The sequence below is a fragment of the Dipodomys spectabilis genome, unplaced genomic scaffold (assembly GCF_019054845.1).
Source record: "Dipodomys spectabilis isolate Male_0828 unplaced genomic scaffold, ASM1905484v1 ptg000021l, whole genome shotgun sequence".
Lineage (NCBI taxonomy): Eukaryota > Metazoa > Chordata > Mammalia > Rodentia > Heteromyidae > Dipodomys > Dipodomys spectabilis.
The window spans coordinates 2,761,220-2,788,929 of record NW_024870698.1 but is presented as its reverse complement, the minus strand read 5'-3'; the positions used below and the strand labels follow the sequence as shown (position 1 = coordinate 2,788,929).

At 46.2% G+C, this 27,710-nt stretch overlaps 2 protein-coding genes across 3 annotated transcripts; both read right to left on the bottom strand.

The window, feature by feature from the left end:
* Positions 1–1,397: 1,397 nt before the first annotated feature.
* Positions 1,398–5,922, bottom strand: Med28 (mediator complex subunit 28). The gene is made up of 4 exons (XM_042674787.1): positions 5,740–5,922; positions 3,658–3,724; positions 3,014–3,126; positions 1,398–1,883 (listed from the first exon to the last, which is right to left on the bottom strand). Exons 1-4 carry the CDS (start codon positions 5,896–5,898, stop codon positions 1,686–1,688), a joined length of 537 nt encoding a protein of 178 aa, XP_042530721.1. The 5' UTR covers positions 5,899–5,922; the 3' UTR covers positions 1,398–1,685.
* Positions 5,923–10,970: 5,048 nt separating this feature from the next.
* On the bottom strand, positions 10,971–27,618 carry Lap3 (leucine aminopeptidase 3). 2 transcript variants are annotated; one of them, XM_042674734.1, is made up of 13 exons: positions 27,481–27,618; positions 25,357–25,472; positions 24,103–24,157; positions 23,657–23,762; positions 22,488–22,647; positions 20,976–21,140; positions 17,861–18,019; positions 16,462–16,580; positions 15,239–15,333; positions 14,331–14,433; positions 13,040–13,119; positions 12,147–12,256; positions 10,971–11,377 (listed from the first exon to the last, which is right to left on the bottom strand). In XM_042674734.1, the coding sequence occupies exons 1-13, from the start codon at positions 27,580–27,582 to the stop codon at positions 11,188–11,190; spliced, it is 1,560 nt and encodes a 519-aa protein (XP_042530668.1). In that variant the 5' UTR covers positions 27,583–27,618; the 3' UTR covers positions 10,971–11,187. The 2 variants fall into 2 exon arrangements, with proteins under 2 accessions (XP_042530668.1, XP_042530667.1); XM_042674733.1 differs by having other exon boundaries at positions 15,239–15,327; positions 16,456–16,580; positions 27,481–27,617.
* Positions 27,619–27,710: the final 92 nt, after the last annotated feature.

Here is a 27,710-nt window from a genome sequence, read left to right as displayed (position 1 = left end):
CCAAGCGGGAGGCCTGTGGAGTCAAACCCATGGATAAGAACCTTCCTTAAGGGGCTGGGAAGGTGGCTCAGTGGTAGAGTGCTTGCCTTGCATGCCTGAGGTCCTGGGTTCGATTCCTCAGCACCACATAAACAAAAAGAAAAAAAGCCGGAAGTGGCACTGTGGCTCAAGTGGTAGAGCGCTAGCCTTGAGCTGAAAAGCTGAGGGACAGCGCCCAGGCCCAGAGTTCAGGCCCCACAACCGGACCCAAAAAAAAAAAAAAAAGAACCTTCCTTAAGGAAACTGACCCTGCTCCCAAAGATTAAAACAGAACACAAGTGAACAAACCTCAAAACAGAAAGAACCAGAGTAAGCTTTGGCCCCTTGCAGTTCACCAGTGTCCCAAATGTCCTGCAACTGGGACAGGGCGGGTCTAGAGTTCACAATAGCTCACGGCTGTAGTGCACAGCAGCATTAGCACATCACAACCCTCCTAAGAATGAGTAAATACTGCCCAAATATACTTACCCCAAAAAAGCCAGCACCCAGAGGATCTTCCCATTGCATTATTATACTAACGCAGAATATTCTGGCCCACTAACCAAGTATCTCCAACACTATAATGCATTAGATTCCTCTGCCTGAGATAGTTCAAAGTCTTCAAACAGAAAATTTACTTATCTTTGTACACTACCATGACGGGTAGTTATGACAACAGGCCTACAACCAAATTCTTTATTTCCTGATCTTCAGATTTATAGTATTTTCCCCTCAGAACATAATTTGACAAATGCAAAGAATGATAAATTTTTTTTTTTAATTTAAATTAGTAAGCCAGGTCCTGGTGGCTCATTCCTATAATCCTAGCTATTCAGCAGGCTGAGATCTGAGCATCACAGTTCAAAGCCAGCCTGACAGGAAAGTCTGTGAGACTCTTATCTACAATTAACCACCAGAAAACCAGAAGTGGCACTGTGGCTCAAAGTAGTAGAGCACTAAACTTGAACAAAAACGCTCAAAGACGCCGGGCCCTGGTGGCTCACGCCTGTAATCCTAGCTACTCAGGGGGTTGAGATCAGAGGATCGTGGTTCAGAGCCAGCCCAGGCAGGGAAGTCCATGAAACTCTTATCTCCAATAAACCACCAGAAAACCGGAAGTGGCACCTAGCTCAAGTGGTAGAACGCTTGCCTTAAGCTGAAGAGCTGAGGAACAGCGCTCAGGCCCAGAGTTCAAGCCCCACGACCACCAAAAAAACCCCCAAAAAACAAACAAAAAAAAAACGCTCAGAGACAGCTCCCAGGCCCCGAGTTCAAGCCCCATGACTGACACAAAAAAAAAAAAGAATTAAAATTAATAAGTAAAAGCTCCTTAAAATTCCAACAATCCTGTGTTTCCATACTAATAGTGTGAACTTAAATACAAGAAACAAATCTCCTTTGTTTATCAAAACCATAAACATTTTATAAAGAAATCAAACTGAGTACTGTCTGAGACAAAGGGATTGAGAGTTTGAGACCAGTAGGCTATACACTCTCTCACCAGAGAGACAGACAGACAGACAGAGACACAGACTAATAGCTCATGAAATTATGGGGGAAATTCTATGGGAACATAAAACTGACATCATCTTATTCTCCAGCAAAGCAATCTTCCAAAATCCGGGTCCACAAAAGGGATGTTTGGTGAAACTGTCCATACAGGGCCATTAAGTCTGCTTTAGAGGAGCAGGGATATTGGCGGACGCCTGCTCCAGGTAGGCCAGGGAGCCCTGAGGGATGTCCGCTGGCTTTTTGTGCTGCAGGTTGATGTCCTCCAGCACCTGCTGCCAATGCCGCAGCTTCGTCAGGTGCTTCTGGACCAGTGTATCCTTCCGCTGCAATTCATTCCTTAGTTCTGAGACATCCTACAAATGACATGGATGGAGTAAGCCAGAGCCAACAAATATAGGGAAAACAAACACAGTTCCTCACTGTGAACACTAGGGAGAAAGCAAACTCAAAATCAAGAGTACATTCGGCTTGGGTCCAAGGTGTGAGAACCCAAAGCAACTCTTCCAATGAATGATGTTTATCTAAAATCCTTTCATTTTAAATTTCTGTAATAACAAAGTTACAAGAAGGGGCTGGGAAGGTGGCTCAGTGGTAGAGCGCTTGTCTTGCATGCATGAGGCCCTGGGTTCGATTCTTTAGAACCACATAAGGAAAAAGAAAAAAGCCGGAAGTGGCACTGTGGCTCAAGTGGTAGAGCGCTAGCCTTGAGCTGAAGAGCTGAGGGACAGCGCCCAGGCCCAGAGTTCAGGCCCCACGACCGGACCCAAAGGAAAAAAAAAAAAAAGTTACAAGATTCAACAACACTTGAGGGCAGTGAAAAGAAATGAACTTTTGATCAGTGTGATAGCACACTGCACAGCCCTCCAGAGGCTGACGCAGGGGAATTCAGAGTTCAAGGGCACCCTGGCTACACAGCAAGAGTCTCAGTATCAAGTCCAAACACAGGACAAAGCTCCTCTGAAATAAGCTTTCACCTATGCCAATGACTTTCAGCCTTTTTTAAGAAAGCTCTTCCAGGGCTGGGAAGGTGGCTCAGTGGTAGAGCGCTTGCCTTGCATGCATGAAGCCCTGGGTTCGATTCTTCAGCACCACATAAGCAAAAAGAAAAAAGCCAGAAGTGGCTCTGTGGCTCAGGTGGTAGAGCGCTAGCCTTGAGCTGAAGAGCTGAGGGACAGCGCTCAGGCCCAGAGTTCAGGCCCCACGACTGGACCACCCCCCCAAAAAAAAAAAAAAAGAAAGAAGAAAGCTCTTCCAGGTAAGTTCTCCCAACTTCTGAGTGCTGCTCTGTCTTGAGGCTCTGCTTTCCAACCCTACTCCCCAGCTCCCTACTTACCCAGAGGGTCATGAACACTAATAACCAGCAGTGCTAGACAGTAGCAAGCTGGAGTCCGACAGTAACTCCAGGAAAAGGGTGTAACCCACCAAAGCATAATCAAAATCCTTATATTGGTGGTAAACACTGAAGAACAAAGGAAGTTTATACCTCTTTGATAACTTGCTCTGGTTTCTGGACAGATAACTGCAATCTTTTTTGTAAGAAAAAGCATTCTGTTTGTCTTGCAATATCCAGAAACTTTTGGATACACTGATCAACACCTTAGGAAAAAAAAAAAAAAGACCAAGAAATGCAATAAAGTAAACATAAGACATATAGAGCTCCCACATAAAGTCAGAATATTAAAGCAGCATCTTCTCATAGGCATAATCTGGGCTTTTTAATCTTGGCTACAGCACTGACTCCCCAACTTCCCATGTGTAACCAACATTACTTATCAGATAACTCATGTTTTTCTTAAATGAAGCAGAGACCTTCTGTGTCATGAAAGCCATGAGGTCTCCTGAAGAAAGCCAGTCAGACTCAGTATTAGTATCACAAACAAGGGATTATAGGAAAACACAACAGACTTTCCCCTGCCGTGTTTCCCCCCAGCTCTTTAGTCATCTAGTACCCATGTGAAAAGGGCTCATCATGACTGACTCAGCATGTCAGAAGTGTAGATACACCTCCTACATATATCTTATTTATCAAAAGAAGTTCTCAACATACACCACTGAAAAGCACTGAGTACAAATGAGCACCAAGAGTCTTACTGATGATAAAAAAAACATGATAAAAAATGAACTTACCAGTTCGAATTTCTTCCTGATCAGTTCCATTGACATAGTCCTGACTCACAAGAGAGGCAAAGCAGGCCTGTGTGATGAAAACATCAAAAAAAATGTCATCTGCACATCAAAAACCTCACTTCAGCATTGAGAAGTAACTTCTCCTGAGGCCAGCCAATAAGTTAACAATGTCTCAAAAGCCAAGACAATGAAGATTTCTGGTAAACTAAATCTCAACCAGCCTCACACATGAGACAATGGTATTTGTAGGCACCAGCATCTAATCGTCCTCCCCCCCCCCCCCCACACACACACACTGCCATCTGCCCCTTCCTCACTGTTTCATTTTGCATCGGAGCCTGGATACCGTTAAGCCCCTTACACCCATCCCCACTGATCCTTATATGACTCAATTTATCAGGTGCCATCAGTAGACTCTTCCAGTCTAAATGGGGTTCCCTCCGGCTCCAGTTGTATTTTTACACAATGAACCGACATTGTTATCCATTATTATTTATTCCTTGCCAGTGGGTGAAAATTCTGCCTGGTTCAACACTGTATTGAGTCCTAGGAATACTCCAGGTTGAGGAACAGCACAGGTCTTAGATTACCAAGCCCAATAGAGGATGTTTTCTCTCGAGGAGCAATGACTGAGATGCACAAGAGTCTGTTATGGAGTTCCATGTGCAGGTAACTCTCAGGAAATGCACCACAATGGCCCACTTGCAGGGCAGCAGAGCCAGACAAAGAACATGATGACAGCTGTCAGAGAGTAAGGTTAGAAAGCCTCAAGTTTCAGGAAAGCAGAATCGCATCAGCAGTATGCAAACTATATTTGGTAGATGTTAGGCAAATTTATGTCATCAACTAGATGACCTCAGAAAGTAACAGATTCTTCAGCAGTCACTTTCCCTACTGGACTTCCGAGAATTTCCTCCATCCTGGCAACTGCTCAACAAATTAACTACCATTCTGTGTACTACTTGAAAAGTTAATTCTTGTCAGATTTGAGATGTAAGTAGGGAATGGGCATGCTTTGGGAAACTTATGGCTAACCAAAAGCATCCCCTTCAAGATACCAACCAACACACAAGCCCACGAGGCTGGGTAGGGATATGAAGAAAGGTAAGAGGAATCCTAATTTGAGGAATAGTAGTCCCCTCTTACTCTTAAAAAAAAAAAAAAAACCCAACAACTAAGTACACAGACCTTTATACACAGTGTAAAGGACATCTGTATGAAGAAGAAATGACATGGCAGTTAATTTTTAAAATGTTTTAGCCAGTGACTCAAGCCTGTAATACTAGCTACTCAGGAGGCTAAGATCTGATCTCGGTTCAAAGCCAGCCCAGGCAGCCAAGTCCCTTGGGATTCTTATCTCCAATTAAATAACAGAAACCCGGAAGAAGCACTACCCTTCAAAGTAGTAGAGTGATAGATAGCCTTGAGCAAAAAAGCTCAGGGGCAGTGCTCAGGCCCTGAACAAGTTATCTAAGTCTGTGTCTATCTACATTTTTAAGAAGCACAGATAACTTTCTCCTTAAGAGTTTAAAGTCCCAGTTACACAAACCTAAAGTCGGCCTTAGTTTGGGACGGTTTCGCCTGTTCTCTGGGGCCCAGTTTCTCCATCCATAAAAGGAGACCGGATTAAGTAATGTCCAATTTTCTTCCCCAAGGCAAGGCTGCAAAAATCCCAACACACTCGTTCCATCAAAGGGCATGTATCGAACAACTAGAAGGAGAAAGCCAGAGAAGAGGCATCACCCAGAGGAACGGGAGAGGAGGAGGGCGGGCCAGCGCCGCTGGGCGGTCTGCCCATGCAGGGGAAGCGCAGTCTCGAGGCTGCGCTCGAACCCGGCACGCAGAGAGAGGGGACGGCGGGCTGGGACCCCAGGGCTGAGTCCACAGTTCTCCAGCGACGTGCAGCTCACGAGCCCGCGCCTGCGCGCCTCGGCTGCACACGGCCACGGGCGCTCAGCCTGGAGGCAGCCCCGGCACCCGTCCCCGCGGGGCGCCGGCGCCGGGCCGGGAGGGGGAGGACGCGCACGCGCACGCGCAGCTCTCGTTCAAGGGAAGGCTGGGAACTCCCCAGTTGCAGCTTACCTCGAATGATGACTGCAACTCGTCCACCAACGTCGTGTTAGAACTTCTCGGAGCTCCCGGCGCTGCTTGAAGAAGCGAGGCCTGGCCCGGGAGGCCCGGTGGGGGTGGCGGGGGCCCGGGGGGCTGTCCCGAGAACATCCCTCCCAGTGGAGCTGCCATACCTGGAACGACTGGAGGGGGGCTGGCGGGGGAAGCCCACTGCGCCTGCGCAGAGCGGCGCCGCGTGACGCCCCTGCCGTGTCCGGTCAGTGACGCCGCGGTGGAGGCGTGGCGTCTCGTGGGTTCCCGGAAGCCGGAAGCTCGGGGCTTCTGTCGGCTCTTCGGTCTCGGCCCGGGTCTGCGTAGCTTTGCCTTTCGTTTTTCTTAACGGGAGCCGAAGGCGTTCGGTGGCTTTCCAGCTGCGGTGATGCGCCGGCTCCCCGACTGCTCCCGGAGGTGTTAGCGGGACGCTGGCCTAGGGACGACTCGTGACCCGGGTCACCCCTGACCCTGCGGCGGGAGCTGCGCGGCCCGGCACGTTCGGCCTGCACGGAGAAGGTCGTGGCGCTGGTCTTAAACCACTCGCCCATTGGTCTCTTCAGAGCCCAGGCTCTTTTTCTTGATGATACTGTGCTTTTCCTGGCAGGTACTATTTAATAATCGTGGGATCATCGCCATCACTCTCCTACCTCAGTCTATGGAGAAGAGTCAAGCCCAAAACTATATGTAGAAATATGGTGTAGAGATAAACGCCGAGGACCAAAGGTGAGGTGGGAAAGACACGTCCCCATCCCAGGAGATGTGCTTTAGAAGTGCTACACAAAGGGACTCCTAAAACGATCCTTCCTCAGCGGCCGATTTAGGAAACCACAGGGAGGCAAAAGGCCCAGAGGAAGTGGAGCTGGGCTCACCTCAAACTTATCCTCCCAACCCTGGATCTACGCGAGATCCAGACTCTGAGACACTTCACTCATTTAACTTGACAGCATTTACACATACCTGAAAGTATATTGGTTATTTTATTCTGCACATTTAGTCGTTTCTCTCCCTCCTCCTACTTCTCATGCTAAACCCCTCGAGCTCTATTTGGCAAAGACAGAAGTAGGAAATATCTGTTGACCAAAGATAAGAAGAAAATGTTAGCTGGGTGTCATGGTCTCATGTTTGTAATAAGAGGCAGAGACCTGGAAGATTTCAGTATAAAGCCACTCAGGAAAAACAAATCTGAGAGACTTCCATCTCCAATATATAGAGAAATATTCTTAACCATTTAAGTGTTGGCCTGGGGTTTGGCTCAAGGAGTAGAGCAGCAGATGTAAGAAAGCCAAGCTAGAGCTGAAGGTCTTGAGTTTCAAACCAAAAACCAAAAAGGCCAAGAAGGAACTTGTCTGTAAGCTGTTTTGATTTCAGCAGCACTGTACATTCCTAAAACTTAATGAGGATCTCAGTTGTAGTTTATTGCGGGTTACAATATATGCTAATACCCATTAAAACAGATTTTTTAAAATCAGGTCATTAAAACAGTAATACCCATCAAATGTTAACATAATTTTATTTAAAAACCATAATTTTTCTAAAACAAAAAATAGGAATGGTATCATTTTATTTTTGTCAGTTGTGGAGCTCGAACTCAGGGCCTAGGTGTTGTCCCTGATCTCTTCAGCTCTAGGGGAGAGCTCTACCACTTGAGCCACAACGCTACTTCTGGTTTTCTGGTGGTTAATTGGAGATAAAGAGTCTCATGGACATTCCTGCCTAGGCTGGCTTTGAACCGTGATCCTCAGATCTCAGCCTCCTGTGTAACTTAGGATTACAGGCATGAGCCACCGGCACCCAGCTTCATTTTACTTTGTGCAAATTTATAGCTAGTTTGCCTAACACTGATGTAGGTTGCTAAGTACAAGCTGAATGTATCTCTCTTGGATTCTCTCTAGTGAGCACAGATAAAGTGCTCGATGTATTTTACTAAAGAAAAATCATTTTCTCATTGATAGCATGAGAAAAAACGGTCTTAAAAAGTTTACTGAGACAATATACCTAGGGGTCTAACACAGAAAGAAAGGCATGAATGGGGAAGCTTTGCAGTTGATACCCTGTGATTTGTGTTTAAAAATAGTTTCTCCATTCATGGAGAACATAACAATTGGAGGCCAGAAATGGAGGCCAGGACCAGTGAGGCACCCAGGGGCCTAGACAAGATTGTCTAGTAGTAAGGCAGGCCTGGGGCTGAAATGTCTGATAAATACTTATTAGTTTGCTTAGGGAAGAGACCAAATGGTTAGGAGTCAGTATATGATCTGTTGAATGTGACCTTTCTGAAGGTAGGATTTAAGCACATTTCTTTAGGATCATGATGAAGGGAGCTGTAGGCCACAGGTAGAGGTAGAATATGGCCAGCCACAATAGACCAATGGTGTCTGCCTGACATACCAAGTGATAGAGAATGGTTTTAGAACTCTCCCCATGGCCTTATTTGTGTGTTTGCGTGTGTGCTGGTACTTAAGACTTGAATTGAGGGCCTTACCCTTGTTCTTTCTCCTTTTTATTTATTTTTTGTCAGTTGGGGGGCTTGAACTCTGGATCTGGGAGCTGTCCTTCAGCTCTTCAGCTTTTCAGCTCAAGGCAAAGGCTTGAGCCACGGAGGCACTTCCAGGTTTCTTGGAGTCTCACAGACTTTGCTGCCCAGGCTGGCTTTGAACTGCAACTCTCAGATCTCAGCCTCCTGAGTAGCTACGATTACAGGCATGAGGCACCACGCCAGGCTTGTTTGTTTTCTTAAAGGTAGTGCTTTACTTCTTAAGACACACCTCCACTCCTGGCTTTTTGCTGGTTAATTGCAGAAGAGACTCAAGAACTTTCCTGCCTGGGCTGGCTTAGAAATGCAGTCTTCTGAAGGATTACACACGAGCCACAGGCAACTGTCTGGTCTGAAATTTTTTTTTTTTGGTCGGTTGTGGGGCTTGAACTCTGGGCTTGGGTACTGTCCCTGAGCTCTTCAGCTCAAGGTGAGTGCTCTACCGCTTGAGCCACAGCACCGGTTTTCTAGTGGTTTATTGGAGATAAGAGTCTCACAGACTTTCCTGTGCGGGCTGGCAGGAAGCTGAGATCTCAGCTTCCTGAGTAACTAGGATTACGGGCTTGAGCCACCAGCGCACGGCTTGGTCTGAATTCTTTGAAGATAGGGATTACATCTTGTTTACTTTGCCTTCCCAAGTATAACTTATGACACAAAGTAGGCATGGAATATTTGCCAAATCAATGAATCTTTTACTCCAAGATGATTAAACATTTCCTACATCTTTGACTTTGGAAGGTAGAAGGTATCTTTGGATTTACTCTGCTCTAACTGCCAAGCATTCCCAAGATTTCATCAAGTTGATCTTTAGCCATCGTCTCCTTTCTCATTTGACCAACATGGATACTTAGAAGGTTGGGTCTTGTGCTGTGCGCAGATAGCAGTGAACTCCAGACAAGGCTCCAGAGGCCCTCATGGCACAGACTATGCACTGACCCTTCCTAGCAAGGCATTCTGTTGTACATATCCAGGGGTTTCCTGTGCTCAGGACCAGTGTTGGGGAACACAGATGCTGGGACTTTGCAGGTCTAGATTATAAAGTTCCTATTTTAGAGTTCATGAACTGCCACCTTTCCTCTCTTCTGTAGCTCTGAAGCTGCAATATATTCTGGTTGATGATAAGAGCAATGTATATGGAACTTCAGTGAAAACTCATTAAAATGTGAACTGTGGCTGTCCCCTTTGCTCTTCCTTCCATTTTGTGCTATCCTCAACACCAACTGAGAAGCTTGAAGGCCATGCTGAAGATGGACAGTACACAGGGGTTTCAGATGGCCCCCCACTGCCCTGGAGCCTTGTGATCCTCACTCTGTCAGCTACTAAAACTACTATGCTCTAAATCACTGGTTCAAATTTGCTGCTGTACACCATACCAAGTTCTAGCTGACACACAGAGAACAGGCAACAAATGAAGTATTGGCAGCTAGATGTATGATGGGTAGCAACCATTTCATCTCAAATCAGATTTCGATAAGCAGGCAGGTGATTCAATAAGCTATGCCTTTGTATCCCCCACACAAAGAGCTCTGTTCTTTTATCTGTAAGAGGCCTTTCACAGAAAGCCTTCTGCTAAAGTCTACTAGCCCTTTTGAACTACCTAGGATTCTGGATCCAGTTTTCTTCCTATATTAGTAGTTACAACTATGACTACTCATTCTAATGACCATGGTAGGTATTCATACATACTTGCTACTCACTTTTTTTTTTTTTTTTTTTGCCAGTCCTGGGGCTTGAACTCAGGGCCTGGGCACTGTCCCTGAGCTTCTTTTGCACGCTACCACTTGGGCCACAGCACCACTTCCGGCATGCATGCTAGACAAGAACCCTACCACTGAGCCAGCTTCCCAGCCCTTGATTTTCTTTAATTCTAGAAAATACAACAAATAAGTATGCCCACTTCCATTCCCTCTGCAAGCCAGTTTAGATGAAATATCATTACACACCAAATTTCTGGAAGTTAAAAGTAACCACAATAAGCCTCCTTTTCTAGCCAATGTTTCAGCCTTTAAAAAAAAAACAAACCAAAAACATATCATATTCATGGATAATTTGACCCATCATACAAAAGCAAAATCTTTGTCCTAAAGTTGGAATTCTGCTGATTGCAATCTCAGGAGGTTAGCAAATGTGCCTTTTATGGTCTTGTTTTTCTGTTGGTATTTCAGTAAACTCCATTTAAATTCAAGTTACCAAAAGCAAAGCATTGCAGTATACCACATGGGTAGACTCATTCCTAACTCTGCTCATGCCTCATTTTCCTCATCTGTCATAGGAAATAACCTCATTGTGTTGCTAGAGGGATATAACAGCATAATATATGAAAACATTTAGAATAGTGCCTGGCCAGAGTTAAGAAATAACTAATACAATTAGTCTGTGATAGATTCATTTTGGAAGTCATGTGCCAGATTTTATATACTGGTAAACTGAATCACTGAGTACCCAAAGTCATAATTAGCACTGAAAAAGACATCTATGTAACAAGCTCAAAAGAAACAAGTTATGCTATGGTAACTATCAGCCAAACTAGACAGCACAAAAAACAGGATTTATTATTTATTGTAACTGCATAATAACTTTTAATTTGCTCATGTCCATAGCACCACAAATCTGAAAGATAATTTTTTCCCTCAATTAGAAGCATACACTCTGAAATATGATCAGGAAATGTTTTTGAAAATTAATTGCCATGTGTAGAACATCTTAGGAAATCTTGCCAAGCAAGACACTAGCTTTCCTTTCATCAGATTTTGCATCAAATAAAAAGATCACATCAAGGCACACGTCTTTCACTGTGCTGCAACTCTTAAACAGCCTTGGGTGCCTTGAAAAGAATTCCTTTCATCTAAAACTATTTTCAGCTGCGCTCAGACAGGTGCGGGCTTTCCGAGGGGCTACTCGCTGTTCTGACTGAAGCGGAGCAAGAACTCGATGAGCGTGCGTGTGGGCCTCCCGGTCATGCCCTTCCGCAGGTACGGCACCTCGTCCTTGTTGGTCATCACACCCGCTATGTCCAGGTGCGCCCACTTAGGGTGGGTCACGAACTCCTTCAGAAACGCCGCAGCTGTGCAAGCTCCTGCAGATCTGGAGAGAAAGGCACACACAGCACTGCTGACCCTGCGTCTTCATGCACTGGACATGTCAGTAAGATCCCATATTCCTGCTAGCTAGGTTCCCCAGAGTGCAAAACGCTTGTAAGACCATGTAAGAAGTTAACCCAGAAATCACTTCCAAAGTATTTCTTTTACATGTGGCTTTAAGCCAAACATGAGATAATTTCCCCTATTTTACATTTACATGTTTTGTATCTCTTACTACTTCCTTTTTTCTTTTTTTTTTGGAGGTACTTAGGTTTAAATTCAGAGCCTTGGGCCACACTCTAGCTCTGTTTTAGTTTTATTTTTCAAATACAATCTTGAATTTTGTGCCCAGGCCCCAATCCTCCTGCTTACGCCTCCCACATAGTTTAGCTGACAACGCCTCCCACATAGTTTAGCTGACAGGTATAGGCCATCATGCCTAGATTTAATTAGCTGAGATGAGGTCTTGTGAACCATTTGCCAGGGTAGCCTCAAACATGTATCCTCCCCATCTTTGCCTCCCAGATAGATAGGCTGATAGGTATGAGCCACTGAGCTTGGCTCTTTGCCACTTCATTTGCTATGACCTTTAGTATGCAACAGTTTTAGAGTCTGTTAGGGAAATACTTTGAGCACTTAACACATCCCAGAAAGTGTACATGTTCTACACCAAAAAGAAACTGCAGCCAAACCCTTGTAAAGAGACTTAAGACTAAAAAGTCATCTTGGCAGCCATGGATGATTATAAAAACAATACATTTGGCTCCTCTTACCTGTATTTCCCAATGTTATTAACATCAGCAAGCTGGCAATCTACAACTTGTCTGGTGTAATGCTCAAAGAGGGGCATCCTCCACACACGGTCTCCTGTGTCAATGCTGGCCTAAAGAAGACATTTGGGTGACAGTTAAAACTGGATGAAGCCAGGTGCCAGTGGCTCACACCTGTAATCCTAGCTATTCAGGAAGCTGAGATCTGAGGATCACGGTTCAAAGCCAGCCCAGGCAGGAAAGTCTGTGAGAATCATCTCCAGTTAACCACTAAAAATTGGAGGTGGTGCTGTGGCTCAAGTGATAGAGTGCTTGCCTTGAGCTGAAGAGGTCAGGGCCAGCGCCCAGCCCAGAGTCCAAACCCCACAACCAACCAAAAAACAAAAAAACTGGATGAAGTAGGTTCTGAAAATTTCACAAAATGCTTGAAGCATTAAAAGAGCAATTCAGGGGGAGGGACAAGTTGTGGAGGGGGGGAGGGATGGGTTTAGTAGGGGAAAAACCAAGGAGGGTGTAACACAGTAGGAAATATACTCATGCCGGCACCGGTGGCTGGTGAGAGAGGCCCAGAGCTCAGCAGTCAGATGAACCGCTGCACTCATCTAGCAGGCGAGCTGCATGTACACTATGTGACTCACAAGGCGCTCCTTCCCAAGGCCATCCTCATACCCTTCACTACTAGGGGATTCTCAACATGGCCACATTATTTGTAAGCTGATTCATTTATCAGGAAACCTAAAGTGCCTGGAATTAAGATTATTGCTGCGGTCCATTTCCAGCTTAAAGGCAAACCCACAGCATGATAATTACTTTAACACGGGGGATGAATGAGTATGTAACTGGAAAACCACAACTTACTCATCTCCGTAATTTAGGCTCCCATCTGTGATTCCTACCTTATGCAGCTTCTCCCATAGCCAGGATGAATTGGTGAAGACCCCAGTAGCACCTGACCCCAGGGCTATGTCCATGGCACCTGTAACACACAGCCCCCTCAGGTCACCATCTGTCTCTGCAAGCCGGAACTACAGCCTCTAACCCAGTCTAATGAATCAATCCCTTATTTTCAAAAACATCTAAGCTTCAGACATCTTCATTCCTACTGTCCAAGTAAAATTTCACTCTCATTATTAAGGGAAAAAAAAAAAAAAAAAAACAGTATCAAGTGTCACCCCTAGTAATCTCATCCCAGGGTAACTACAACCACCTTCTGATATTTTCTTCTGGACTTTTAAACATTTTTTAGAGAAATAATTAAGTGGGCATTCTTCCTTCCATTCTTCCTTTTACACTGTAAACACTCACTCCTCTATTATAAACAGATACCTGAAAAATCTCTAATGATATTAAGACAGATGGAGGTATCGTAACTGACCTCACTACTGGCATTGAGGCTGCTCAGTTTTCAGCACTTCTAATCACACCTCGGGAACTATCTGCTATAAGACTTTGATTCCTTTAAGAAAAAAGTCTGCTATTATTCTAACTTACATATTTCCTCTACTTCTCATCTCCAACAGACTTGTGTCCTATTGGTTGATCTTTAAAAGTTAATAATTAGCATTAAATAAAATCAGTTTAAAACTCGTATTTCTAGGTTATCTCGAGTTCCTGACCATGTACAACAGCTTAGTGCTGCCATCCTGACTTCGGTATTGGCTCAAAGGAAATGAATGATGGGCCTGGGTCCGTGGTCCCTGAAGTCTTTCTAGTTCACTCCATCACTGCTGCTGACACTGCAATCTACCACAGGAAATAGTCATGTTCAGAAAACAAATAAAATGCCCTGGGAAACTTCAAATAAACAAGAGAGAGAAAAGAGAAGTGGGCATCCAGGTATCAACAGTGATCATTTCACAGACACGATCTCACCTCTCACACCCCATACCCAACAGTGTATTTTGAAACTAATTAAAGATACTCTAATATCCATCCGTAAAACACATACAGATCGACATCTCAAAATTCAACCTCCCCCCAGCAGGACTCTCTAGCTTCACCAGCCTGCCTGGGTCCATTTGTGTCTTTTTCTAGACCACTCTCCACACTGGTGTGCTGGGTAACCGTTGCAAGGCATAAAGTGGACCTTAGCACCTTGGTGCTCGTGTGCTTCAGCAGCACCTGGTTCAATGCAAAGCCCTGTAACACATCACCAGCCACAAAATCAGGGGAAGTGTGTGCCGTCACCTGTTAAGGTAGCGGCGTTGATGATGAGTTTGGGATTAAAGGTGTGAGCGTAGCAGAGTGCATCAGCTAAGATGAGCCTCCCCTCGGCGTCCGTGTTATCAACCTGCAGAGAGAATGAACAAAGAGAAAGAGTATGGAAATGAGGCCTAATAATGCTGGATTTAAATTGCCATCAAGTATCAAAAACATACTTATATAACTGTCTCCCTCCCTACCAGAGTTGAGAACTTTGATTGGACTTTTTACTGACAATCTAACAAGAAGTGGGGAAATGTGTAGATTCCTGAAAAGTTAGACTAAAGAGCTTAGAAAAGCTAAGTGGCAGCATGGATTCCTAGGCTAGAGAACTCTTGCCAATTCCTGCAATCCTGTGTTTTCTTAGTAGAAACTGCCATGTTCCTGGCAGTTTTCACAGGAGTACATGCTGCCTCACCCTCAGCGTATGGAGTGGTGTTTTCCATGTAAACATCCAACACGGATGAAAGCTAATCATGCCACAAGCATAGGCAGACAACGGCTCCTGCTATTTCCTACTGTTCAGACACAGAGCCCATGCTTTACTGCTACACCATGTTCTACAGGGCTGGCTGCAATTTCAAGGTCATTTGTGTGTACAATAGTTATTGGAACATGAATCTGTTAGTGAGCATGAAAAATACTCTTAAATATTCCCATTGAGAAATTCCTATAGGGCTAGGGGATATGGCTCAAGCTGTAGAGCAAGGTAAAAGCAAGGTTCAAACCCAAGTAGTGCTGATTTAAGAAACAAAGTAACAACAAAAACCACTCATGACTCTGCCTGGAAGAGTACTCGCCCTGAAGACAACCCCAACATGGAGCCAGGGCCGTGAGGGGTTCCTTGAGGAACCTGGGAGTGGGATGCTCTGGATGGAAGCTCCACTACAAACCTGGATGGTCTTCCCGTTCTTGGCTCTAACCACATCTCCAGGCTTGTTGGCCTTGCCACTGGGCATGTTTTCACAAAGAGGGGCCAAACCTATGACAAAGAACATAAAAGAAACATAGCACATACTGGGTCTATACAGGCCATCCACGGCAGGCTGCAGGTGAGCCACAGCACGCTAGACACTGCATGACCTCAACCAAGTGAGAAACTTGAGCGCCACCAGTGACACATCAGCATGCTTATCCAGGCCTAATGTGATTCCATTGAGGAAGAAACACATAAAGTGCAACTGGTGGAAGATCAGGAGACTAATTTGGGCCCTTCAAACCCACCAATGTCATGAAAGAAAAAAGGGCAGGAAGAGGGCTTAGACGAAGGAAAACCGGAGGGTCACGGCAGACAAATCAATGTGGGATCTTAGCTGGATTTTAGTTTCAAAACCAATTATAAACAAAATGGATTTTTTAAGGCAATGGGAAATCAGATTTGGTTACTGTATTAATCCTTGGAAAAAGTAACGGTATTGTCACATAAAATGTCCTCGGTAGACATGCCATGATGTTGGCAACTTCCTTAAAAAGGTACAGCAGGGGGAAAAAGGACTGATATAATGAAACAACACCGGCAGAGGCAATGATACTGGAGTGGTGGGGAGGGGAGCACAAGTCAGACAGACTTAGCCGTTCTACTTCTCTACACAGGGGCTGTGAACGGGCCAAGGCATGAAACCCAATCTCTCTCTTCTCCCCTTTGTCCTCTGAAAGATGCCATTTGCAGCACTACAACCCCTGGCGCTGTCTCTGTGGTCTGCAACCTATAACACCAAGAGATGCCAACTACCAAGAGCTTTTTCTGCCCCAGGCAATTTCTATCAGGCATTTACTTGGCCACATGGTCCCATGAGATAATCACGACATGAGCCAGTGATGAGGCCCTGCTGACTACAGAGCATCAATAAAGCACAAACTTGACATTTGTGCCCCTGACTGCTAACCACTTTTTGCAGAAGTAAAACAAATCAATGGAGCTATATAGTCCACTGATTGCAAGACGCATCTAACTTAGTCAGCTCAGAAATAAAGCATTCATCTCAGCTACACAGCTCTTCTTGATGAAAAGCTATTTAAAACCTGTCTCTGGATCTTTCTGGACGGGAGGACACCAAATATGCTGAGTGCTGGAAGCTCTACCACACGCAATGCTTCCTTTCCCTCTTACCTACGATATTGATGGGCAAATTGAGCTTCGCAGCAGACACAATGGCTGAGCATATGGTTGCAGCTCCTCCCATGTCAGCCCTCATGAGGTCCATATTTGCAGAGGGCTTGATGGAGATACCACCACTGTGGGAAAAAGGCAGTGAGCAAGACCAAGGCCAAAACCACCGCCAGGTGTGGTGGCACATCCCTGAAGCCCTGTCTTTTCCAACTCTGCCACTCCTGGGCTGCTTTCCAGTTGTAAGAAACACTTATGGCTTGGTAAGACTAATGACTGCTAGACCACTCAGCTAAGGGAGGTAAGGCTTGCAAAGAAAAGACAGTATGTTCTTAGCAACGTATGGCCACATCCATGTGGACAGGTTTCCACCAAGGAGAATCAAAGTGTGTAGTGAGCAGATTTTAAGACATTATAAAGACAGATCTGATTTTGAGTCCTGATTCTACTTCTTAAGTTTTTTGGTTTTTTTGGGGTCGGTTGTGGGGCTTGAACTCTGTGCCTAGGCACTGTCCCTGTGCTATTTGGCTTCCGGCAAGCACTTACCACTTGAGCCACAGCGCCACTTCCTGTTTTCTGGTGGTTAATTGGAGATAAAAGTCTCATGGACTTTCCTGCCCGGGCTGGCTTTGAACTATAACCCTCAGATCTTAGCCTCCTGAGTAGCTAGGATTACAGGCATGAGCCACCAGCGCTCAGCTCCACTTCTTAGTTTTGAGACTGAATAAATTAATCTCTCTGAATTATGGCTTCTTTACAGTAGAATGGCCACAAGTCCCAGTGCATATGGTAAGAGTAGGGCTAATATACAAAAAATGCCTACTCAGCCAGCACCTGTGGCTTATGCCTATAATCCTAGCTAATCGGGATGCTCCCAGTTCCAAGCCCAGCCTGGACAGCAAAGTCCATGAGACTCTTATCTCCAGTTAATTACCACTGTAAACCTAGACACAGAAGTATGAATGCTAGCCTTCAGTGAAAAAGCCAAGGGACAGCAGCTAGACCCTAAATTTAAGCTGTAGTAAAACACCCACATACCTACCCCTCCCCCCCAACCCTAGTCACTGACATGTAACATAAGCATTTTGTAACTGGTAGCGTGATACATTTTAAACAATCTGCAAACAAGGTGGGGGAGGGTTCATAGCCCAGTTCTACACTTATACAATGTAGCTTAATCAAACTTCTTTACCATTCTCCCTTAATGTTTCCTACTTCTTAAAATAATTTCCACAGGTTTCAGCATTCTAATTTACTTCATGCAAATAAATTACTTCAACCATTAAAAAAAATTGCGTAATCAAACCCCATGGTGTGGACTCACACTGTGACCTGAGTAACACATGTACACACAAAACAGTCACCAACACGCAAAGCACAGACCTCCGGTGCTGTAAAAGGCAATTACCTGTCAAAAGTGATGCCCTTCCCCACAAAGACCAGGGGTGCATCACCGGCATTAGGGCTACCCGTGTAGTGAATTTCCAGGAAGACTGGAGGCTCTTCAGACCCTTTGGCTACGCTTAGAAACGAGCCCATCTCCTGCCCCTCAATCCAAGACTTGGGTCTGCAGGACAGAAAGGGAGGAAAAAAAAGATATGCTATTACATTTCAAAACTACCCAGGAAAAGCTCATGGGCATGTTCTTTTGGTTTTTGTTTTTACTTTTTAAAAACTTTGTTAGGCTGGGGGGCCAGTATCATGCCTGTAATCTTAGCTACTCACGAGGCTGAGATCTGAGAACAAGATTTGAAGCCAACATAGGCAGGAAAGGTCATGAAACTCAATTCCAATGAACCACCAAAAAGCTAGAAGTGCAGCTGTGGCCCAAGTGGTAGTGCACTAGTCTTGAGCAAAGTGGCTCTAGAACATCACCTCAGCCCTATGCTCAAGCTCCAGGACCAGCTTATTAGTGCCTATTAATTGTACAAATTAGTGTGCATATATTTCCATGTTTTACAGTTTTTAATGGGTTTCATTATGCAAAAGCTCTTAAATATACTGGAGCAAGAAGTGTGGCTCAGTGCTTACCCAGCATGCACAAGGCCCTCAGTGCAAGGGATGTAGAGGCCTGTCCGTGTCCATTGATAATACTCTACTACTTGCTCTGTGGATATTCTGGGGCAAATCACTTACTTCTGAGCCTATTTGCTCAATGATGAAAGAAAATTTATGCACAGTAGCAAATACAATGTTAAAAAATAATGTGTAACCAATAAATGGTAACTTCTATCCCAACATACATAAGTTATTCCTAAAGTTTTAACCCAAAGATGAAACACCCAAGAAAAATCCAACAACACTATCCTACACTGCCTAGAATAAAATACCCTATTTCCTTGCTTTCTGAGGATTGCTGGAACTCCATTTTCCAATACTGTCATACTATTACAGCTTTACCTGCAGTTTGAGATGTCTCTGAAGTGTCTAATGTGGGAAAAAGAATTCATTCTTACCTAGCACACAGAACCAAGGTGGAAGATAGAATAGAAACAGTTCTTAAGGCAAACTAGAAGAGTCACCATACTCTTCTACAGGGTACAAGGGAGCTTTGTATTAATTTCTGTGTTCCCAGACAGACCAAGCAGCACCAGGTCCGAGAAAGACTCCATACTTGCCTATCCATTGGTCCTCAGATTAAACCAGGACTGCCACCAATCTTCAAAAGGACAAAGAATATATGTACCAAGAAGTCAAACAAGGGTGTACTATGAAAGCCACTGTACATGAAGTCAGTATTTGATGTTTTATAAAGACCTCCCTTCTGGAAGAACTGTTTGTGCTACTTCTTTTTTGTTGGTCAGTTGTAGGGCCTGAACTCTGGACCTAGGCGCTGTCCTTCAGCTCAAGGCTAGCACTCTACCATGAAAGCCACAGCACCACTTCCAACTGTCTGTACTTCTTTGATGGAGACCCACCTACACTAGCCAAGGTTTTATGCAGCTACACCTCAGCTACATGAGTCACATGCCACCCACACATCTTGCCTCTTCTCTGCCTGAGCTCTTCTTCCCTCTGATCTTGTCCAGAAGCCTTGCAATTTCTCGGAGATCAAAGCAAACCCGCATCCGAACCCAAAGTGCCCATGTGTACCCTTTGTGAAAGTGTAGGCGAGGCTCCACATCCTTTTACAGGCATCCTGGTCCCTGCTCCCAAGGGGGGATTGTGTTCCTTCCTGAAGATTCTCATTGACAACAAAGACCACAACCCTGAACCTTTGTGTCTAAGCTCCTGGGCATGCTAGAGGCGCTGTGCCTGCTGTAACGGCACCGCCATTACTTGCTGACACAAAGTAGCTCTGGCATCGCCTCTCATAAGCCAAAGCAATGTCAGGACATCTGCCGGGACATCTCGATAAAGCCTACATACCACTATCGATTAAACACCTATGAGCCACTGCTGAGACTTGATCAAACGCTAAGGTGCCGTGTTTTTCTATACATTACAAGCTTTCCTTCACTCAGCTAGTTCATGTTATCCTAAGAAACATGAACTCTAATTACTGAAGAAAGCTTTCAGATGAAGGTCCCTGAAGATGTTACTCTGGTAATGAGTAATTGTTTGGGCAAAGCAAATACCTGCCAACTTATTTTAATTGTAAGTCCCTAACTGCTCAAATTGGGTTGCTTAGACAGCTATGAAGAGAGCTCAAGAGAGCAATGGAACTTGGAAGGCAGGACCTGAAGTTCTCTAGCCCTGCCCTGATCCATTAGCACTAACAACACCAATCCTGCAATCTAGCTAAGGGAATTCCCTTTTCATGCCCCTAGGCATACCCTACCTTTACTGCATCACAAGCAAAAAGACAGGAAGAGCTGACCAAAATGACACACTTAAGTTCCTGAGAGAGCTCCTCTGCTACTATGTCATCCAGCAACTCAACTCCTAAATATTCATCTAAAAGTTAAGAGACAAGTCCACATAAAATTCATATTCAGTTGCTCCCAGCATTGTGTGTAGAACACAACTCTGATGGGAGAGATCACAGAAACGATGCAAATGCATGTGCATCACTAAGGCCTTGGGAAAGGAAAGGGAAGGGAAATGAGCAGGGAAACTAGAAAATGCGTGGGCAGGGCTGTGGCTCAGTGGTAGAGTGCTTGCCTTGCATGCCTGAGGCCCTGGGTTCGATTCCTCAGCACCACATAAGCAAAAAGAAAAAAGCTGGAAGTGGCGCTGTGGCTCACGTGGTAGAGTGCTAGCCTTGAGCTGAAGAGCTGAGGGACAGCACCAAGGCCCAGAGTTCAGGCCCCACAACCGGACCCCAAAAACAACAAACAAACAAAAAAAGAAAATGCGTGGGCACATACATACACACCCACAGCATGAAGTCATAGCACATTCTCAAAGATGAGGAAAGACCCAAAGACCCTCAGGGCCCTAGCCCGTGGGTGGCTGTTGGTGGATGATCTCACCTCTCTGGGTTCAAGTTACTACTCTGAATAGACAAGGGGTAGCATTTAGGACCCGAAGGGCTTCTTCTGGCTCTGACCTCCTCTAGGTCTGAGGCAATCTTGAATTACCTGATGTGGACCTCTGTTTTAGAACTAGCACTTCTGAGATTCTTCTCAATGATCTCAGCAAATCTGGTTGGTGTCATCTCGTTGGCTGGAGTCTCCATCAAGTGGCGGGCCAAGTTCTGCCCAGAAGCAAAGAGGACACCTCTCTGCCAGGCCTCCTGATCCCCGCTGCAGAGCAAGTAGAGTTACTGTCAAATGATGTAAAAAATACCGGCCACTCTGCAGCTAAAGAGGCTCATAAACAAAACAAAACAAACGCAAAAAACCTAGAAGAGAAAGACTACAAATAGACTCAGGTAAAGGAATAATGCAAAGAGCTTGAAACTAGGCCCCACTAAGGCCTGTTTGTCAAGCCAAGCAGTCAACTTACAATCTTCCCCTGTATAAAATAGGGGCTGGGCTTATGGATCTTTGGAGCTATAATCCACCTCAAACACAGATGGGCAGGCTCCTGTACAAAGGTTTATTTTGTACCCTTTTACAGTACAGGGGTGACACAGGTCAAAGGCCAGCAGTAAAGCAAGCAGTCCACAACCAGACATTAAGCTAGAGACTTTTTTGCCTGGGTCAGAGCTCTAAATCCTAACTCCTGGATGGCAAGACTAATTGTAGAACAGTAGCACACAACCATGTGTTACATGATTCTGGCTCTTCTTGCCCACAGCAGGAGTTAATATGGGCAGCTTGGAGATGGATAAAAGGACAGCTGACCTAGCTCAAAGGGGTCGCTATGCATCACACACTTGTTACAATCTGTCTTTGGATCATCCCAGAGACAATGGAACTGGAAATACAATGCTAGAGGTCTTACTCACTGAACTAAGGTCACCCTGAGAAAGTGGTGGAGCCAAGAGTCGAATCCAGCTGACTGCATTCCTAGCTACTCCCTTCCAGCTGCTCAGCACCACGGGCCAAGGGCCACCCATGGTCCCGCAGCACCTGTACTGTAGTGCCTCTAGGTCTTTGCTATCTGTTCTTTTCTCTTTTTTTTTATTGGTTCTGGGGCTTGAACTCTAGACCTGGGCGCTGTCCCTCAGCTGATCAGCTCAAGGCTAGTGCTCTACTACTTGACCACAATGCCACTTCCTCATGCTATCTTTTCTGACAGCAGGGATCTTGCCCTTCAGAATCTAGTGCAGGGCTGGGATGCACCAGTGACTAGTGGCCTGCTGAAGAGTCTCCCCAGCAGATTCTGACAGCAAAGACTGTGCAGCTCTATAATGAGCACAAGGCCCACAGGTGCCAGCCCAGTGGGAATGATATGGACTGAACCCTGCTCGGACACCTCTGTCATCACCGCTCCCTTCTGGTAACAGGATGAGCAGTATGGACTCTATGGGGGGAAACGTAACACGGGACAGAGCCTCAGACAGTTACCAGTACTGCAGTGGCTAGCAAGGTTACAGACAGCCCAGGCACTAGCACCCGACACTAAGGAGCAGGCAGCTCATCTCCAAAAGGCCACCTGTGAGAATACCAGGAAGTACCACCCTCAGCTTAGCTTCCTTCCATCACCTTCCATAGAGCTTTGCTGACACAACTGTCTTCTTCTTCTGCTTGAGGTCATCGTATTCATAGAGACCAAGCACAGCTCCTTCCGCAGCAGCCTGGGCATCTCCGCAGGGATCCACCTCCACGGAAGACAGCTCCAGGTCTTGAACCTGTCTGCACCCAGCTTTGTAAGGACCCAGGAAGCAGAACACGGATGTCAGTCAAACAGAAGAGGAGCAACAGGTAGCAGAGGCAAAGGTGGTATGCTATGGAACAAGCCTGGGGTTCAAATCCTAGCTCCGACACTTAACTATTCTGAATCTCCTTTTCCTTTTCTGTAAATGAGGACGGATGTACAACTAACTTGCAGACAAGACACAGTGCACAGCAAATCCCAGAACGGGGAGGCCCGAGAGGCAGCTCTTCCTATGATCATTTCTGAAACACTGGTGTTTTAGATGAAGCTTCCCAATCACCAAGAGATCCCCAGATGAAAAGGGACAGAGAAATGATGACCTTGTAACTATGCCCATAGCACTGAGCAAAGTCCATCATTAACCTTTACTGCTTATATTCATATCCTATACATAGGTTATGAAATAACAGCTTAACATGAACTTTCAAAGTAAACTTAACAAGCATTTATGATGTACACAGGGCCAAGTATTAGTCAAGTTAATTACTGGTGCTTCAGAATGCTTCTCAAAGCACTTTTGGTCAGTCTCTCCGTGACAAAGGCTGTCCTTGCCACTCAGCTCTCCAAGGGACTATGTCCCCTTAATTCCTCCAAGCTAACTGCCTGACAAACAGGAACAGGCATAGCCCTTTTTATTAGGGGTGAACAAGTAGCCCATTCTCTGCTCCTCTAAAATATGATAACTCCATACACCTAAAAGTCTGGCAGTGCCCCAAACAAAAATAACTCACATAGCACAATCTCTGGTTGGATATAGCTCTAAAAATAAATGACAGTAAAGCCTAACAGAAACTACAGAAGTACTAAAAGTAAAAAATCTCATAAGTTATCTTTTACTATAAGCCAAGCACCTTGCTAAAGGGGAGCTGACTTGGCTAAAATGTGTCACTGGATGAGAACATGCAGGAGTGGCGATGGTGGAGAACAGAGAGAAAAGGCAGTCTTAAAGGGAGGGCCCTCAAGCACTTTTATCAACACAGACATGAAAACAAATCACCTGCTACAGCAGCTCTGATGTTCTCTTTGCCTTCATTCCAGTTCTCCAGGTCATCAAATCCAGCTGTCCTTTTGCCGAGGCCGACCACTACCACGCTGGGGAAGTCCTGGCGCACAAACACACGCCATCAGCCCCCGAGGTTTGTGAAAGCTCTCCTTCCCAGCAGGAAACGGTCCGTGGCACATCACTGATCTCCCACAGACACTTAACCCTCCATAGGGGGCAAAATAAGGATAGCGCCGTAAATGATTCTACATTCTGAGGGATGTTCAGAGTGAGAAACACAATCTAGGCAATGGACAGCGGTGCCTGGTCCCAATCTTAAATACATCTGCTTAATGCTGGAATGAAACTGTATGATCCAATACATACTTTCTAGCACGACTGGGCAGCCGGTACCAAGCCCACAGAAGGTTTACTAAATAACCACGATCTTCATCTCATACCTGATGCAGACCATAAAAGGTTCGGGTTTTGCCGGTCTTCAGAGGTGGTCCAGATCTAGAGCAAGGAGAAATGATTGTTCTACAAATGGCTGTAATATAATTTGCTTTTACAATATTTTCGCAACTGCATCTATGGATTTGTTTCTACAGAATGCTCTCAGGCCAGACTTTTCACATACAGCACTTCTCACTGTAGCTCAAAAACTTGTTAGCAAACTTGTAGATTGGATAACATGAATGTATTCACAAACAAGGGAAGTCACTGCCACAGATGGGCTGGCACAGGTGCTCAGGGGATCTGAGCACCGGATGCTAGCTGAGCTGATGACTCTTGAATCTTTTCCTAAAAGACACAAACACCAAAACAACTATGGCAACCAAAATAGAGGACTTGACAGCATTATATCCGTATGGAGGTTGTAGTAGGGGCTTATCTGGATGAGAAATAGTCAATCGCCCGGTCAAAAGGGGGAACTCCATGTAGCTAGGAGACAGGAGCAGAGCTGAGGCGATAGATAGCCCAGTGAGCTAGCAGGAAGGCCAAAGTCTGGATCCATGACCTAAGGCTCTCTCTACTGGTGAAGGACTAGTAGTAATACAGAGGATATGCAAATTCTGCAGTCCACCCATTAGATAAATTTTTATAATTATTAGACCTCTAGTAGAGTCTACTAGATGATAAGCTATTTGCAGTGGCTCATGTTAATACTTCTACCTTTGGAAATATGGCCTGAAACTCCAGTGCTTCCTACTTTCTCTCCAAAAGTGGTCAGATCTCAGGCCCCTTCTAGCCTTCCTGAATTACAATCTGCATTCTTACTACATCAGCAGATGAGCCACTTTAAAACTTATATTCAAATTCCAGGCAGGCAATAAATGGTAGAAATTTTGACTGTTTTTAAACTATAAGTTACAGGAGACAGACAAACTGGTGGGAAGGCAGGAGGAAGGGATTAGGAAAAGTGAATTTGAGCCAGGGGGTGAGCTGAAGCCCTGTGGTACTTCCCCAATCCTGCATCCCTTTACAACAGGGTTGTGATCTGCTTGCAAACCATGTGACTTCCCAGAACTCCAGACCTACCCGCATTGAACATAAAATGCCTTCTAGACAGTTCCACTTTCACTTCCACTAAGGAATCCTGGCCAGCGGATTTCCTGGCATTTTATCCACTAACAAGAAGGCATTAAAAAGAAGAAAAAAAAAATCTTTGGTTTGGGGGCCTTTAGGAACTAGAACTCCCAGGTAATACTTACATGTTCAAAGTTTCTCTCAGCTTTCCAGCCACCAATTTATCAAAATTCTCTCCTGCACTTGTAAATTGTGGCACATCATCTTCTTTGTCTTTGGAATAGATTCCTAAAATAAGGCCCTGTGAGGACAACCAGGAAATATGTAAGTAATCAGAGTTGAGTCCTTGGTGGTCCCAATACTCCAAAAGGAGCAAATACTTTTACCAAAACTTGGCCTTTCCCATGGACAGAACAGAGGGAGCATGGGTCATGCCGCTGGCTGGGGTATCTCTCACATCAGTGCTTCCAATTCCTCACTGAGCCAAACCAAGACGACTACTACCATTCCATAGCTTAGCTTGGGTTTTATGTCTAGAAGAGTCGCTGACCCCCACCGATAGGGAGTTGCTGACATCAAATGGAATTGTCCAAACAAACCTGCTGAAATAAGCCTTCATTTCCACCTGGGTCCACAACTTACTGCCTTGGCCCAAGCACTTGTTTCCTTTTGTCCACTCCCATATGCATGTGAAAATAGCAAGCTCTATTCATATGCTTTTGTCCTGCTGATACAATAGGTCAGGTTTGATTCTTAGGCCCGCCACAGAACAGAGGAGTGTTGAAATTTCTTTCCTCCTCGAATGCAGGTATTCTTACAAACACAACAAAACCAATGCTTACATTGACGCTATAGGTTGAGCTTCTCTTACCTGAAATGTTCCAGATTTTCTCAGATTTCAGAATATGGGAGCTGACATGGAATGGAACCCGAACCCAGGCCAAAGCATAAAATTCACTTGCTCCATATACTCATGAAAGGCATTATACAATATGTTTAAAAACTGTTCTGTGCTTTTTTCACTGTGACTTGTCACAGGAGGTCACTTTCCACTGGTGGTGATCAAGTCATTGTTCCAAAAATTCTCGATTTTGAATCTTTAAAGGAATTTCAGACTTGTATTAATAATTAAGTACTGCACCAACCTCTAGGCTTGGGAGAGGCGGCAGTAGAACATTTTCCCAGGTGGGGCAGTATCCCCGGTCTGTTACACAAACCCAGGGTCCTAACATCAAAACAAGACAAAAAAAAGTAAACTCTGAGCTCATCATTTGCTTTTGCAAGGCCATTATTAATGACTTTTTAAAAAAATTGCTGTTCTGTTTTGCTGAGGGCCACTCTGTGAAGTGGAAAGAACACGTAGTCTTGTTCCCCATGTGCCAGTTATAAGAAACCAGAACCTGGGGGGTGGCCCCTTGGGGATAGGCCTGGGTGCGAATCCAGATCCTTTCTTTCCGTGCTTGGTCCCTTCTACAAACCCCACAAGTCCTGAGACTCAGCAGTGCTCCCGCCCTCCTTGCCACCAAAGCAGACAAGGCTTCTGGAGCGCCGGTTCACTCCGCCAGGTTCCAGCGTTTTCTGTTGGCCCGTGGGGATCCCACGGGGCCACGCGCCAGGCTCTGAGAGGAGACAGCACGGTCTCCGGAGGAGCTCCGGACCGGTGCTCAGTCCTCCCCGCTCCGAGACACCCACCGGCGACCGGCCCCACCCCATCCAGAACATCCCGGCTCTCCCGGGCCCCCTAACGCGACCCCTTCACTTCGGAATCCCTCTGTGCCCAACTTCTCCACATCCAATTCCCTAAAGGAGGATTTTCCTCCGGAAGTCGCTCCTCCCCACGGCAGAGCCCCGGGCCTGACGGACCCGGCCGCGCCACTTCTCACCCCCCCACCCCACCCTCAGGCCTGATTCCTGACCTTTCACCGCGGGGGGAGGGGGCGGGCCGCGGAGCCGAGCCCGGGGCCGGGCCGACCCCGGGACCTCCGCACGGGCTGGGACGGCGGTGCCACCCCCCCCGCCCGCCCGCGGTGACCGCACGGGTGGAAGACGCGACGGGCGGGACGCACGCGGGCGCCACGGGAAGGGGAACGCGCCGAGCACGGCCCGCCAGGGACTGGGGACCGCGGCCGCCGCCGCTCCCCGCAACCGGAGGTAACTTCGGGTTGTTTTCTCTTTCTCTCCGGCCGCTCGGTTGGCAGCTCGGCGCCGGCGCCCCCCGCCGCCAGCCCCGGCCGGCCGCGCAGCGCCCCCCGCCCGCGCGCACGAGGCTCCCGCGGCGGCTCGGGAGCGGCCCCGCGGCCCCCTCTCACCTTCGTCATGTCTGCGCTGGAGAGACCGCGGCTCGAGAGACGCCGCACGCCCAGACGTCGGACGACGACTCGCCCCGCAGCCGGAAGAGGCAGCCAGAACATCGTCTCCCCTCCCAACGCCGCGCCCGGAGCCGCCCTCCGGGAGCACGTGGCGCCTGGGGGGCGGGCGCGCGCCTGGGGGCGGGGCCATGGGCCGCCACGCAAAGCACGCTTGGGGATGGGGGAAACAG